Genomic DNA, 16,015 nt, shown 5'->3' with positions numbered 1-16,015 from the left:
GAAACAACTCTGAGTGCTTGGAGACAGTGGGGAGTGAGAGAGCTGCAGAGAGGATGAGCGTTGCTAAGCAGACTGAAAGCTGAGAGAGGCTGTCAGCAAGCCAGCAATGCACTGCTATCACTATAGAGAGAAAACACAAAATGGAGACACTGCCCAACCCTCCGTCTTTGCAATACATTACACAACAAAATGCCTCAAAATACCAGCTGATGCTCTCTTCTAACAGTCATTCAATAGACATCATCATAATTTAGCTTGATTGTCATATTTACGACCAGTCTTAAAGCAATCAGATACTTGAACGAGCTACTGTCTCTTGGTGGGAAACTCTTAATTCTCATGCTACATTTCTGAAAACAACTAACGAGCGAGTGTTTAAATGCAAGACCTGGAGTTGGCCCTGAGTAAAACCCTTCCTTACTGGTTCTAGCACACAGCCGTGTATTGATCGGTGGTTTGTTTACCTCTTCCTCAGCACAGGAGGCTGCTCTGCTGTAATGTGGAATACTGCAGTAAATGTCAATGCTTGGTTGGCCATCCCTGTCTGCAATGAGGCCAATGGGTGGGTATAAGGGGGCTGACCCATAATATAGTATTCACAGGCCTGCAAAAGAGAGCTCCACCTGGCCAAAACGCCCTGCGGCGTAAAATCTATCACATGCACATAGAAAGAGAGACACTTAAATCCAAACAGGTCCCGTGTCCTCTGACTGTTCTGCAGGGATCTCTGGTCTCATCCATATTACATGCAGGAGCTTGTTTGAAGCCTCTACTGCTCGTCTCTGCATGGGCAGCTTGGCTTTGCCGTTCTTGCCCCTCGGGCTCGCCTGTCTCCCCCACACACCCACACACACACAATAATGCAAAACCATCAGCTACCAAGTCTCTGAAGACCAGTCTCTGTACTTTTACGATGGCTTGGAGTCAACAAAATGTACTGGATACATTCACATTTAATCAGAAAAAAAAGGTGAATCATTAAAAGATGAAATTCAAAACTTGCTTGTAATGATATTAATTGGCCAAAACCTGACACACTTGATCACTTCCTCCATTAAAATAGTCAATGTCTGGCAAGACAACAGACCAAGTGAAGCGCAGTTGGGTTTTGTAAATGTCATTACGGTTGAGTCAGAGCTCTAAGTGAACACACCTGGGCGTAGATCAAACAGAGTGTGCGAGACCAGGACTGTGATAAATCTCTGTCCTGGCTCCGCAGTGACGCTGATGAGTGGAGAGCAGACCGCAGCTCTGATGGAGCATCGTGACTCACGCTGCAGGATAGGGCTGGCGTGGTGACGGGAGGAAGTTGCTGATGGTGGTTGTGTGTGTGTGTGTCTAGCTTGGTTTCTGGCTGTGTTTGACCCTTTGACTTCCTTTAATCATGGACTACGGACTGTGTCATCTGCACAGCATCCCGTGCTATGGTGTTTATTTGTGTGTGTGTCATCTCTCTAATAAGAGATGTAATCATACGGACACGTCAGGGTCAAGTATCAGTCTGGCTCTCTGTCATTCACCTCTGATGACACAAAAAGCTTGGGTTTATGGTTAAACATTTCTACATCTCGTGCCTTACAGAAGAGAAAATAAGGGTGCGTCCTTATCTTATCTTCCAGAAAAGGCAACCTTGCCTACATTTATCATCATTTGGCTGGGGGCTAGATTTGTTCCCTGAGTCAGTCTTCTGAAGAACTACTGTACATGTGGCCTCATCAGGATGTGTCCCAGCCACAAAATTTTGACAATGATGACAAAGAAAATGTCTGGCATAACAAAGTGCACTTGTCATCGGAACTAGTTAAAAATGTAGCCAGACCATAAACCACAGGGCAATGCTTCACACTTCAAAGGCAAGAGTCGAGGGCAATATGGCTCCATGTGGACCACATCACCCCAGCAAGACGGTTTTAAAATCAGCAACAGCGAAGCCAGTAAAAAAAAAAAAAAGAGCTGGACATGCAAAGAGCGAGAATTAGGGCCACATGCTCGACAAGAGTCGCACACGCAAGCACAGACCACTCTCTTGCTTGGGGACAATTAAGAAGCACCAGTAGCTTGCTTGCATGCAAGGATGCTGAAGTGCACTCACCAGTCTCAACACATGCAATCCTTAATTAGGCTTCCATGGCATAAGCATACTCAAATAAAAATATACAAAATAAGTTTTATGAAAGCAGTTCAGTAATTAATAGCATCTGGAGGTCATCGACCTCAAGGATTGTCTGCTACTTAGTTTACTCTGTAAAGAGGTGCAGTGGGGCTATTGAGGTCCCAGAGGGAAAACAGTCCTCTATTTTCAGGATCTAGATGAGCTTGTACAGTCCCCTGAGGGTTGTGAGGCAACGAATACTGTATGTTAAGAAATACCAGAGAGACAGATGATTCCCATGAGCGGCATCCCTGTGGGGGGGGGGGGGGGCGTTGAGATAAACACATCAGCATTTGTCAAGGTAGAGGCTGAATAGATTGAAGACCGAGCAAACCACAAAATGTCGCTTGTTTCACCTTCACTAATGCAGTCAGTTTCCCAGGTGATAACTTTACAGCCCTGCCCTGAGCAACATCAGTCAAGCCCCCGGTGAGATAAGGATTTACAGGGTATAGGGGTTGCCAGCAGTGGAAGGAAGAGAAACAGTTGTAGGGTGCTTGATGTTAGTGGAGCAAAGGTGAGGCTGCAAAATAAAGGACTTACAGGGCAAGTAATCACCTATCCAAGCTGTGCAAGTTCACGTTTCACAGTGGTTTCCTGTGTTATCTGCTTTCATCTGGTGCGTAGGCTGAAGGTCAAAACTAGCATGGGTCACAGCAGCACTTTACTTGGCTGCCATTACTGTGTCCAATTAAGCATGTGGGGGCTGTTTGACAACAACAAAAAAAAAATATGGACACCGATACCAACAGCAAAGGCAGAATCACTTCCATATGGAAAAGAAGAGCCATTATCAAACGAGCAAATACATTACTGGCAAAGTGGAGATTATTACTTTAATTGCACAGGCCGATTAGTTTACCCTGATTTCTCTGCAACATTTTGCATTACTGATCAGTGTAGTGGCTGGGCTTAATGTGTTGTGGATGTGTCAGGTGGCAGCCCAGCGGGACCAATGACACGCCATTGATATCCAGTGTTTATCTCCCTGTCTGGGAGACAGGGTCTTTGGGAGAAAATATGAGAGAGGTAGTCTAAGTGTCTATATGGTGTGTATGTGCGCGTGTGTGTATGCTGTGTATATGGTGCTCCTATGGTTAGCTCCGTCTCTGGGTCTCTCCATTTATGTCTTCATTAATCACCGTTCCCACCGGGACAACGACACAGAAGAGCCTTTCAAATGCAAACGCGATCTCCTCTGCTTGCACACAACGCACACAGGCTGGCAGTCTCCCACAACGCTTTTACAGTATACTTCCCTCGCCTCTGACTCCCTGCCCCCAACACACACACACACACATCCTGCTCGTCTGACTGTCTCCCAGGGAGACCAGACAGTGGACTGTTAATCTTCTCATCAACACATCGATTAATTAATACCAAGACTCCTCATTATTCCGGTCTCATGCAAAACAACCAGGCAAGCGAGTCAGACGTGTTACGATCCAAGCCCCTTTCTCTTCTTACGATCTTGTTTGAACTCATAGCCCATTATAGTCGCCTCTTTATCACTTGTTCTCACTCTCATTTTCCTTAGAGGCAACAAACTGGTTTGAAGCCCCGAGGGGAGCGAGCCAGAGCTCAGTGAACAGGCTAGTCCAGGACTGTTTTAAAGCACACAAGACGTTTGGGTGGGAGGGTCTTGGCCAGCTTGTTTAGTCTAGGAGACAGTTGGCAGACGTGGCAGAGGCTCCACCGTATCTGGACCTATATCTGCTGCCTGCTGCGGTGGCAAGCTCACATCAGTCCTACAGTAGCATATTATCTTCTTCTGGTGGTGAGGTGGGAAATGAGTGCAAGCTGAGGAAACAGTCAAACATAAGTAGCTGCAGCTGGGGGGAGAACTTAACAACAGCCAACCAATGGTAAATGTTTAAATGTGGCATTGGCAGTGCACAAGATAAGCTGTGAGCTGGTGCGCAATAAATTTAAGAGTTGAAGTGAACTGCGGCTAACGCCTGTGACCGGTTTCCAAACTTGATTAGATACTTATCTATTTAAGAAAAGGCCTGAGAAGTAATGACTTTGGCGTTCCTCCAGTGAGCTGCATTACTGTTATGGAGCTGTGATACTGGCACTGACCTGATGATGACATACCAGAGGCCCCTCAGCTCAGCCCCTCCTACCTTACGGGGCCCCATTTATCCCTTTACAACAGGCAGCAAACACTGGCCAAAGCACAGCCTGTTGTGTACAGGGAACACAACCTCCCACACCAAACTACATACAGGCGTGATAGACTGTACATTACTCTGGGCCGGCGTTCAAAGAAGCGGTTGTGTATTCAGTATAAGTGGATAATTGTTCTTTGAAAAATGCACAAACAGACTTAGAAATATGTCTTGTGGTGGGGGGCAAGGCAGAGGGTTAGCTGGAGAAATGAGAGCTCGTCGGCATGTGATTGGCCAACCAAGAGGGCTGTTCCAGGTTAGATTTGTGGTTCAGTTCAGGTCTTGGAGGTTAATTTTCAACCTGGGGGAAAGAAGAGCTGAGGCCCATGCTCCCTGTAAAAACCTAATGACTGTGGACACGGCTATTTTCGTGGAAGACGACCGTGTAGTGGTTTGTGACCGTGACAACAGCCAGACACATCTGTCTTGGACTTACCCTATCATCTTCCTCATTTCATACTCTATTCACTTCTCTTCTCTGCCCTTACCTCATTTGCTCAAGTGCCTTCACCCGGGCCGAGTGTGTTTTCTGTTTAGAGTTACCCTTCATTTGTCTGCGTGACGCTACTTCTGTCTGGTAGCCTGTCTAAGTTGCGAAAATGGAGACCACAGCAGAAGCAAACGGGAAGTTTGTGTCGGGAAACTGATGAGCATGTCTGAACACAGACAGGAAGTTATGCAACACCAGCTGCGGCCCCTGTAACCGAGTCGCCTCATTTTCACTCTTCTTCCGTTTCCTCCCGTCTCCCTCTTGCTCCATTGCCTCCTCTATTCAGTGTCCGTGTCATCCGACAACTCACCACATCCATCATGGTTGGAGTCCTGATCAATAGCCGCTGGCTTTCCTCTCATCCGCCTCGCAGATGCACACAAGTGGTCTTATTGCTTATGTAACGATCGACTTATCGGGTCATTTGACTGCTTATTTTGTTACTGTTCGCTGATTGGGGCCCAGGGATTATTGACCGTTAACAGACAGGGCAACGGCAGAAACACCTGGGTTAAAAGAAGATGATTGCGAGCGAAAGATGGCAGAGTGAAGAGCACATTCAGGGCCATGAATCAAGATAGGTGAGGACATGAGCCCAAGAGAAGCGGGCATATGGAAGATTGTAGTCATGATAGAGGGAGAGTTAGAGGAAGAGATAGCAAAGGCAGCACTGTGAGCGACTGGCATGTCAGCCAAAATCCAATTAGATACAGCCCAAGAGGATGACTGACATGCAGACAGGCAGACAGACAGACAGCCCAGGAGAGTGCAGCTGCACTGGTCTGCGGTAATGAAGTCACTGGTTTCCAAATAGCGAATAGAGGAAGCCAGAGAGATGCAGCTGTCTGCCGTCTGTGCCGCAGCCACTGTGTCAGCCTAGCCAACGAGACAGACAGAGGAAGGCTGTTCTCTCCGTCTGACACTTCTGACTGTGGGCCAGCATAATGCCACAAACAAGGCAGCGGCAAATAAGCAACACACGGCTATGTTCACTATGTTCCTCTGTGTGGGGGAATTATATCTGAAATACTATGTCATAATGCTTTATTATTTTGAAAACAGCATATTTTCCCTACTTTAGACATGTCAACTAAGAAAAGAGAATAATTCTGGAAATTCATCCCAATGATACCACACAAAATTATACAGTTGTATAAAATTAGAATTTTGACCTTTGTGTATCTTTTTTTCTTTACATCTTAAAAAATAACTTGACCGTATACCAGGTACTAATAGTGATGATACATGATAATCACCAAATGGGAGTTTGTTACTTCCTGTAACTCTTGCAATAAAATGACGAAACATGATCATGTCTCAGAGGAAAGTACAAGCGTCCATCACATTCCCCGAAGTCAAAATGATCTCATTGTCTGTCACACACACTAATGTAATGGTGGAGATAAGGCTTCACCTTGTTGCTGTCTGTTGGTGGCGTCTGTCTAGCAAACTATTTACACAGCAGGGATCAGTAGACAGGGTAGCAGTGCCTCAAGGCACAAAGCACCATTTATAGAGAGCAAGTCCTGGAGTTTTTAACTGCACCTTCTTAAACCACACACTCCTAACAGGATATGGGACCAGTAGCCATTGGAGAAGGTGGGGGGGGAAAAACTTCCAGAAGGCTCCCTTGTTTTTGTCTCTTCTCTTTTAGAGGTCCCAGAACCCTCTGGTAAAACTATGAACCGCTTGTAAATGTGCACATTGACACTGTGTGTAAATAAGGGCCACTGGGAAAAAGGTCTGCAGTCGGGGTTAGACCAACACACCAAGGCAAGCCTTCTTTCCAGAAAGCCTGTGTGACTATAAGCTGCCTGGCTGGACTTCCACCAACATCCACTGGGATATGGAAAATATGAGTCACACAGCCAGTGCAGCGGAGGCAGCTGGACACAGAAAGTCTGGAGGATGTTCAGGGTGAGAGACATGTCCGTCTGCCTCACTTCCTGTTCAGTCAAACACACTTTCATTCCACAAATGCACACACACACAAACAGAGAGAGGATGGTCTTGTCCTGACTGAGTGAGGTGGGACACTGCCAGGTTACCTAGTCTTCAGGCCAATGACCTTTCACACACCCGTGCATCCGCTTAGGCGTGGTGGTAGAGTGGCATTCACTTTTAATGACAAAATTACCTGCTTCCTGTAGACTCACAGACAAATGTCTTTCCAGAAATTTGCCCATTTGTGTCTCGGCACAAACACAGCTGAAGTTTTACTGTTAATTTGACGACGCCATTGTCTGACCGAGCCAAACCCTCGCAAATAACAGAACAAGATACAATCTAGTTAATAACACACCCAGCAACAGCTGTAAGATTAAAAAAAAAGAAAAAAAAGAAACCACAACAAAAAGGAGAAAACTAATTGAGAAATCACCCAAGAGAGAAACCAGCAACCGAAACTGGGGGGAGACAGAGGCTCCAGAAAGACTGGCAAAGTGTGAAACAAAGATGTGTCATGCAAGCCTCCAGTAATTAGCATCTTGTTACACACACCAAGGCTGGCAATGTCTTACATATAACCTAAACACACTCATCATCCACAGTGAGCATATGTTTTTGTAAAGGTGTGTTGCGTCTGTGGTCTGGGCACATTGCTGTTTGTGCCTGTGCGTTTCCTCTGTGGTATTAAAATGTCTCAGCCTTAGAGAAAGAATGTCTACATCTTCCAAGATGCATACCTTAAACCAAGGCGGAGGAAGAGGAGGAAGGCAATTGGGAACGAGGCGAGACAGGAATGCGGTCGAGACGCTAGACGAGACAGCAGACAGTATTTCCGGCAAATCCAGACGCCAAGTTAACATGACAAAAGAAACAAGGTATCTCCCTATCTTGGGTTCACAAACAATGCAAAATGTGTTCCGCAAACGTGCATAACCGCACACGCTATAAATACTTACTACAATCTCGCTACTCCATACTCTCTTAACCTGCTGTACTACTATCACAAATAAATCTTGCCAGCAAGGGTTGTAGTAGTGCTCCATTCTGTGTGTTGTGCATTTGTGTGGTTAAAGCCAGTGTATTTGTACGTGGATTTCGGTGTGAAGAAATCAATCCAAACCAGACTAAAACACAACCCCACCATAATCAACAACAAAAAAATGTAAAAAGGGCAGTCCACTCTGGTCGGAGGGAGGTCATGAGACATAAACCAGTCAATGGCAGGGAAACAATCTAGAGCTTTTCTTCCCGCTGAATGCTGACTTTTCAATAGGCTGGCTGCCCTTGTGGCTTAGATACTGCATTGACCTGATTTTTTACACAGCGTGTATAAAAAGAATCATCAATCATTGGCCAAAATCATTTGGAAGACTGCAGCATTCTGGCTTTCAGGGATAACTCCCGGTAATACAATGAAGCCATTTCACTATCAGGTTTGCCTGGAGTTAAAAGGGTCACTAATAATGTCTATTTTCCAGTCTTAGAGCCATGGCTAGACATGTTGCTGAGCAATAGAATAGGAATTATGGAATAATCTTTAACGGAAGCCAAAGATGCCTTGGTCTGTGCAAGATTCCGTTTCTATTTTCTCAAATTTGGTAGGAATGTGCTAAAAGTCAAATTCCAGTTAGCTTGAGGAAACTACAGATTTAGTATTTTACAGTTAGATTACAAGGTCCAACAATTAACTGCTGACAAATAGTTTTTGGGTTAAAGAGGTTCTTCCTTAGTCTCCTATATTGGCCTTTTGTTCAGTGACATCCCCTGTGACCTCCAGGTGACCTGAGGGGACAAATTACGTACTTCCCCTTCAGCTGTGGTCAGCTGGCCTTACCTCGTCTGCTCAGACTTGGCCAGGCAGATGTCACCACCTGTCCCAGGCCTCTTTAAAAAAACACTAGGTCAAAGGAGGTTTAAGAAAACACCAGCTGTAACATAGTCTAGTCAAACCTGCTGACTATACATCACCATGTTGGTCATCTTCTAACATTTTATTTGGCTTCCTTACCAGAATGATGATGAATAACATTGTAATGCATGCAAACAAACTAAGACAGGGTTATCATTCAGAATTGCACTTACTTTGTCTAGAGACCTCTTGAGCTGGTAGTGAAACTTCTCTTTGACCTCGTCCAGGAGCTGCTTGAGCTTTGGCTCCTCAGGCATGCCTTGGTACTTCCTGGCAAGTTGCAGGTAGCAGGGCCACTTGGCTGAGTCAAAACCCCAGTGGCAGGTTCTCTTATCAGGTGACTTGTGTGAATGCATGACAAACTTCTGTGGTGAAAAGAGCAACTGGCACTCAACACACTGGATGCAGGGCGCCTCAGGCTGGGTGTAGAACTGGGGTACAAAGAGACCCTGGCACTTCCCCAAACACTGGTGCTCCACCTGGAAACTGGCTTCACTCTCCTTCAGCAGGCCCTGGGTCGACAGCTTACCGCTGGGGTCGGCAGGCAAGGCTGCCCCAGGACGCAGCAGAGCGTTGCACAACCGTTGTGCATCAGTCAGTGTAATGAGGCCACAGGAAGGTGCGTTGAACGGCAGAATGCCCAGCACCTTGAGGATGTGCAGCTGCTCAGCGTCGCAGCGCGAGCAGTAGACATAGAGCTCGTCGCACACTGTGTTGATCTGCTGCAGCGAAAAGTCACGGAGCACGGAGTTGAGCACCTGGGGCAGGCAAAGCCTCTTCTCTCCCCCAACGACAAAGCAGGAGATAGACTCTCCTTCGAGCAGCGAGTGGGTGAGTTCAGTGGAGCTGTCACAGGGAACCAGCAGAGGGCCCCCTCCCAGGACAGGAGGTGAGGGCAGGGGGGGCATGCCAGCTGGGGAATGCTCGTGGCCGGTGCGGGCTGAGAAGGCAGCTGGGCCCCCGAGGGAGCTCTGGCTGCTTAGGGTGAACTGGGCCAGTGTGTGTTTGAGCCCAGGGCTCAGGTCCAGGGCTTTAGCAGAGCCCACCATGTGCAGTTCAGCTCGGCCCTCCACATCCATGTCAGCGTCATGGCACAGATCCTCGATGTGCTCCCTCTTCACCTTGGGAGTTTTGGGGAGGGAATCCAAGCTTCGACGCTTCAGGTTGATCTCCGCCATCACTCGCTTCTTGATGGGCGCGTCCTCCAGTCGCTCTCTGTACAGCCGTTTCATGTTGCCCTTGAATGAGGTCAAGTCTTTGAATGGGGTTTTCAAACTGGTCTGTGTGCTGGCCATGTCTAAGCACTGGGTTACTGTCGTTTCTGCCTGCTGTCTGAGTTCTTGTATTCCTCCGAGTCTTTTTTTCTGTTTAAGTCTTCTCAAATGACACAAATCTTCTGGTTGGTAGACACATGCATGATGAAGACTGAAGTTTTCAATGTTCTGATCCTCTTCCTGAGTACGAAAAAACAGGAATTTAGAAAAACAAAAGACAAGGCGGGATATAAATATTTAAGTCAGTATCTAAGCAAAGCTAATCAATTCATTTCCCGTCGATGAATAAACAAACTTAAAATAATCTCATAAAAAGTGTCAGGGAGCATGAAATATCCATAAAGACTTTAAATGTTTTATGGCTGCTGTCCAGGCTGGGGTCAGAGGAGGTCAATGGCTTGCCCACTAAACCAAATGGCCATTACCATACTTCACACAAACACAAGGCGTTCTCCATCCTTGTAATTGAACCCCAGGGGAAATTTGCATATAGTTTTTTCACCAAAGGTTTTGAAACAAACTTTCCAGCACAAAGTGAGAATTTTAACAAGGGAAACCAGTTGACCAGACATGACAACCCAAGTGAGATTCCCCACCACCCTGCCCCTCTCCCATTACATTGTTAATGTGAGGCTGATACAATGGTCAAAAACATTTCACTTAGCAAATGAAAGTGCTCTTCCCAACCATATTGTGCCTTCCCCTTAAGTCTGCCTACCCCATGCTGACCCCATCAACTCCATGAAAAACAATTGATAAAAGCATCTCGGGCCTTTCACAGCTTGACATACAGCGGTATGGAAAGCGGGGTTCCCCCCGTTTTTACTCCCAGGCTTTACTGCGGAATTACCAAATCGACTGTAATAAGGCAAACAACACTTTGCCGGTATTCACAATTTAATACGCAATCTAGACGATAATGGCTACTGCTGCAATGTGACACTCAAAAAGACGGCAGTCTGAATGCACTTCGGCTCGAAAATTAAATATGTATCGTATCGTTTGCACGTGTATGTTGTCGTGAAATGCATTTGGTTTATACATCAACACTGAATGGCGACTTCGGCTCGTAAAAAAAAAAAAACGCACAGAAAAAACGCACACACGGTTAATTGACAACGGTGCAAGTATTTGCATGCTTTTGCAAATGTCAGCATCCCATCGTTTTTTTTTTTTTTTCCCTCCACTGACTGAAATGCTGCGGCGATGTAAACCTCAAGCTCGATTCCAACGCGGGTTGATGTTAGTGGGCGTTTTATATTTGAATGACAAAATATCACCGTGGGTCGATTGAGAGAGAGACATTTTTTTTACTTAAAATCAGCGACCAATAAATTACAAGAATACGGATAGAAAGCATCCAATCCCAGCCTGGTCGGCGACACTGATTTGGCTGCGAAAACCTCCAACCTGGTGGGTTTATTTCTTCAAGAAACACCCGCATTGCTACGCTAGATAACGCGGTGTTTTTTCTACCTACCACACACACACATTAACGGGTATTAAGAAATATTTCTTCACGTCACCTCCACTTCTGGTATCCTTTTTTTTTTTGCTGCTGCAAGGACAACGCGTATAATAATGCTCCTGCTCCACTCCACCCCCACCCCCTCCTGCTCTCTCCAGTCTACAAACTGTACTGTACTCTGCTGGCTCGCCACGACGGCACTGGTATGCAGACACCGCTGATAATGACATTCACTGTCTACACTACAGTCTGGTCTGGGAAGGCACCGCGGTCCGACGTTACGCACAAATCACAACTTGGTGGTGGTGGTGGTGTTGGGGGGGAAGGGGGGGCGTTTACCACCGTAGCTTTCCCCGTATGTTAAAACACAGGTAGTCTTCTTGCTTTCGCCGATACACCAAACGCTTAAAAAACATTAAATATTTCCGTGTCAATTTAAAAAAAACACAACAACATATCAAAATGTCTTGACAAAATAAATATTTACGAAGAAGTGAACGCGTGAAATTATTAGTCTGGAAATCGATTTCGCAATATTGTCTTTCAACGTTCAATACTAATTGCGCTAGCTAGCTTAGCTCCCCCGGTTTACCCCGGTACAGTCGGCTATAGTCGAACCAGCATAGAGGGCTTATGAAGCAGGCTCTCAAGAGCAGAGGCTAACATAACCTGGTCCCCCCAGCCATTACAGCGATAATACAACACAGTGTTAACACAGCACACTTAGAGCGATAACCAGCGTTGCGACAGAGAAGGACAACCTACTGTGATATTAAAGCGGATTAGTTAAAGCAGACTGACCGAGAGGACCGAAAGCGCTAACGTTACAGCAGGCTAACCCCCCCAGATAGAGAGCGACACGGCAGGCTAACTAAACCAGGTTAGCTTCGCCACCCCCCGGCTCCGTCGCCTCAACACGGGGAATTCAAACCCAACCGTTAGTCCTCACGCGCTGCGAACCGCTATCAACAAATAAACGCCATTGTAAAACAGTCCGCTTTTAAAGCCCCATCTTTTTAAAAAAATATAAATCGAGTAAACACTTGCCTGAAAGCGCCGCTCGTATTGGTCGTCCTCACTCGCGCGGGGTCTCCTCGGTACTGGCAAACGCCTGGCGGACCGTCAACAAGATGCAGCTAGAGGCTCCACTACAGCCCCGCAACGTCACACTGCACACGGGCTGAGAGGCGGAGACGTCACCCGGCTGACGGAAACTATGCGGGGGTGTCTCTTGTCTGTGCCTGACTGTCTGACTGTCTGTCGCTCTGTCCGTCTCGCGCACAGCCTGGGAGATTTGTTTCCTCCAGCAGAAGTTAAAGCTGTGAGCAGAGAGAGAGAGGCGGAGATAGACGTCAACAGCAGGCAGGCAACCGATGCCAAAACCGGGTACCTTTAGAGGTTCTTAAAGGGGCCAAAAATGGTAGTAGCTCCTCAATGAACATTTGTCTATTATTTCAATCAACAAAAAATATTTCAACGAAATATAAACGGATTTTCCTTTAATATTTCCTTTATTTTTAGGTACTGTAATAACTATTCCTTTAGAGATTCATCTTCATGCTCCTTTGAATAATGTGGTAGGTCAGTTGTATTGACACGGCCTTTGCTGGCATTATCTGGACAGGACAGAAAGCTTGATCTCTCTCGTTGGCTCTCTGTCAAGTTTGTGAAAATGAGAGGATAAGAGAGGAGGGATTGACTGGTCCAAAGGGTTGTCCCCCCCCCCCCCATTCTATGAACCCATCCACTGCAAAAGGTCAAGAGGTCATTCGGGCCATTGTGCCTTTAGTGATGATGAGAGTTAATGTTATCTGGGCACGAGGTCAGGGATGATGATTTTATGAATTATAGCTATATTTTCTTTTGAAGGAAGTTGAATTCCCCGTATCGTCTATGACTCCTCTTTTTGCCTGGAATCTTAATCTTAAAAGGTTATCATGCTCTGTCTACATAAGCCGGGGTTTTTTTTTTTTCAGCTGGCTGGCTGACTGACCCACAGTCTGATGTCACATGTCTGTGAGAGCAGAGAGGCTTGATAAAGCTTTGATAAACAACACAGTCGGCCGTTTCGCCGCAGCCTCTCTCTCTCTCTCTCTCTCTGGCTCACTCTTTGACAGCAAGGTCAGCATTTGTATTATGAGAGCAGATGTGCGTACACCCTGTTCAGCCCCAGAGAACAACAAGAGGGACATTGATTTTCCTGTAATAACATCACTCTGTGTACTGTGGGGAGTAAATTAATCTCATATCTGCCGAATTGTGACCACCGCTGATTGTTCATTAGGAGTAAAGCAGAAAGCGGAAGGATGAGGTAGCGTGGACGGCAGGTTGCGAAAGAGCTGGGATTCACAGACAGTGTAACAGACGAGCACATTGATAAGCCTCTCCATTAGCCGAGACTCTGTCTAGCTGTTATTGGACTTAGTACTAAGTGGACCCTGGGGGCGGACACCTCAGTCATTTTCATACATCCTGCCTGGAATCAATCGGGGGATATAGAAATATATCCTAAGTTGTTCAGCGGATGTTTCCTGAAAATTTGGCGTAATGACACTTGCTGAAGTGTTGGTCTGAGGTCGCACACCTGCCCCCCCCCCCCCTCAGAGTCTGAGGTGTCAGACGGTTGAGGCCAGATAATCTCCTGCCCTCTGTGTCGTGTGTGCCTTTCTCATTTGATGAACTGGCAACTGAGTGTATGTACTGGGGGAAGTGGGAACTTCAACCAAGGACCCACTGCATTTTTCATGACAAGTATTGACACAGACTGGAGTTCTTACTAAAATGGGATTGCTCAACAACCAGTCTGGAGTGTGACCACCCTACCACATAGTAGCAACCACAATTTCAAGGCATTATATTGACATGCAAATGTTTGAAAGTTAAAGTGCTCATTGCAGAAAAAATTACCCCCATACTTCAACCTACATATGGCAAGTGAGACATATATATATATATATATATATATATATATATATATATATATATATTATATATAATGTTATTGCAAAACCAATCCAAAAGTTCAAAAATAAAAACCCTCGGCCGTTGAAACCACACTGAAAAACATAAATATGGCAAACATTCATAACATACAGGGGACCTCTAACCACCACTGCTTGACATAGAATAGAATATTACCCACCTTTGCATCACTTATTAAAGGTGCTTGTTGTTGCAGTTTCTTTTTTAATCATTAGCTTCTTTTATTCTATAGTGAAATACTACTCTTATAAATCCCGCTGGTTTATCGACATGTGTAAGGAGGTCAAGTGTTTCTCTCCTGTTCTCATTGATGTCTGTAACTACACGTATGTACATCCCATTCATTCATATATTCATACATAGCATGTAGGTGTTTCTGAAGTGGCTTGTCATAAGGACTCACCTTAAGCGCCAGCTAATGAAGAAAAAAAAAATGTTTGTATATCTCAAGATGCCTCCGATATAGCATTACAATAACTTCAGGATAGATTGCACCAATTACAAGAAGCCTATACCTTTCAAGAAGGCTGGTACAAGAACATTTAACTCGAGATGCTGAAGAACATCTCATTATCTCAGTCAAGAGCACCGGTAAATGTAGCGTGATAACGCGAAGACCATGCCAAGTAGAACGCACTTAAACTGCAGTGTGTGTTTTTCTAAGGGGTCGCATTTAGCACCAAGTATGATTCTTCTGCTGCCTAATTAATCCCTTCAGGGACGGAATAAAACACCCAACAAGATAAGAGCAATTAAAACAGGATGTTTTTTCAGATCCTCCTCCGTTTTACATCATTAATTATACAAGGTTAGTCTTCCCGGTGTCTTCCACAGGGTGATGTGCAGCCACGGTGCCGGGGGAGGCGTCTCCCGCTCTGTGCCGGGGAGGGCACAGGAACAATGTCAAACACACCATCATGGGAATAAAGAATTATGCAAAGGCATTTATCCCCATCCTGCATGCAGCAATGTTGCATTTGTCTGGTTTGATGGCACAAGGGGAGTAATTTTCCACAAAATTTGGTTCAATTGAGACAATATGCAATGGTTTAGTGGAGCAGCGTGTGAAATAAGCCTCGCACAATGGGTTTCTATCCACCATTGTGTGACTTATTGCAGCACACAAATCAATCCATTTTATTATTTCTGACACATCATCATTTCCATGACCCTTGTTTCACCTCTCAGAGCTCAGCACTGTGAGGGGCAGAGGGGAGGGCAATGGTGTCGATGACCTTTTACCCCCTCCCCCCCCCCCGGTAGGCCGAGGGCCTTCTAAAAGGCAGGCGGGTGTCACGTGACCAGTGCAGACACAAGGAATGAAAAGCTCAGGCTTAACTTCTCCATCCTAATTGCCTTCACTCCAGACGCCCGTAGGAATCTGAGAGTTTAGGTCTGATCTCTGCAGTAAGACCATCACAAGCCTGATGTTATGTTTGCATGATCTCAACATTCATTGCTGAAAGAAATTTCTAGGACTTCACATCGCAGGCTTTTCTTTGAATCTTTTTTGCCACTCTACCAGCAAGGCTCTATAGATGCCACCACTTTGGTCCACAATGAAAGATCTCAACAACTATGGGATGGATTGTCATGAGAATTCATGCAGACATTCTCAGTGC

The 16,015-nt window shown here is 45.8% G+C and overlaps 2 protein-coding genes across 3 annotated transcripts in view; one reads left to right on the top strand and one right to left on the bottom strand.

Annotated features, from left to right (window-relative positions):
• Positions 1-12,596, bottom strand: part of skila (SKI-like proto-oncogene a) — a 32,286-nt gene extending 19,690 nt beyond the window's left edge. For both annotated transcript variants that reach the window (XM_084008658.1, XM_084008659.1), the window contains exons 1-2: positions 12,455-12,596; positions 8,843-10,119 (exon numbers count right to left, since the gene is read on the bottom strand). In XM_084008658.1, the coding sequence (XP_083864784.1) occupies positions 8,843-9,964 (1,122 nt within the window). In that variant the 5' untranslated portion in view covers positions 9,965-10,119; positions 12,455-12,596. The remainder of the gene's footprint in view (positions 1-8,842; positions 10,120-12,454) is intronic.
• LOC311012881 (uncharacterized protein) overlaps positions 6,327-16,015 on the top strand; it is a 203,874-nt gene continuing 194,185 nt past the window's right edge. The window contains exon 1 of the mRNA XM_084008672.1: positions 6,327-6,336. The gene's annotated coding sequence lies outside the window, so the exon portion shown is untranslated. The remainder of the gene's footprint in view (positions 6,337-16,015) is intronic.

Source organism: Eutrigla gurnardus, assembly GCF_963514095.1.
Source record: "Eutrigla gurnardus genome assembly, chromosome: 4".
NCBI classification, from domain to species: domain Eukaryota; kingdom Metazoa; phylum Chordata; class Actinopteri; order Perciformes; family Triglidae; genus Eutrigla; species Eutrigla gurnardus.
The sequence above is the reverse complement of the archived record's forward strand: the minus strand, read 5'-3'. Positions and strand labels throughout refer to the sequence as shown.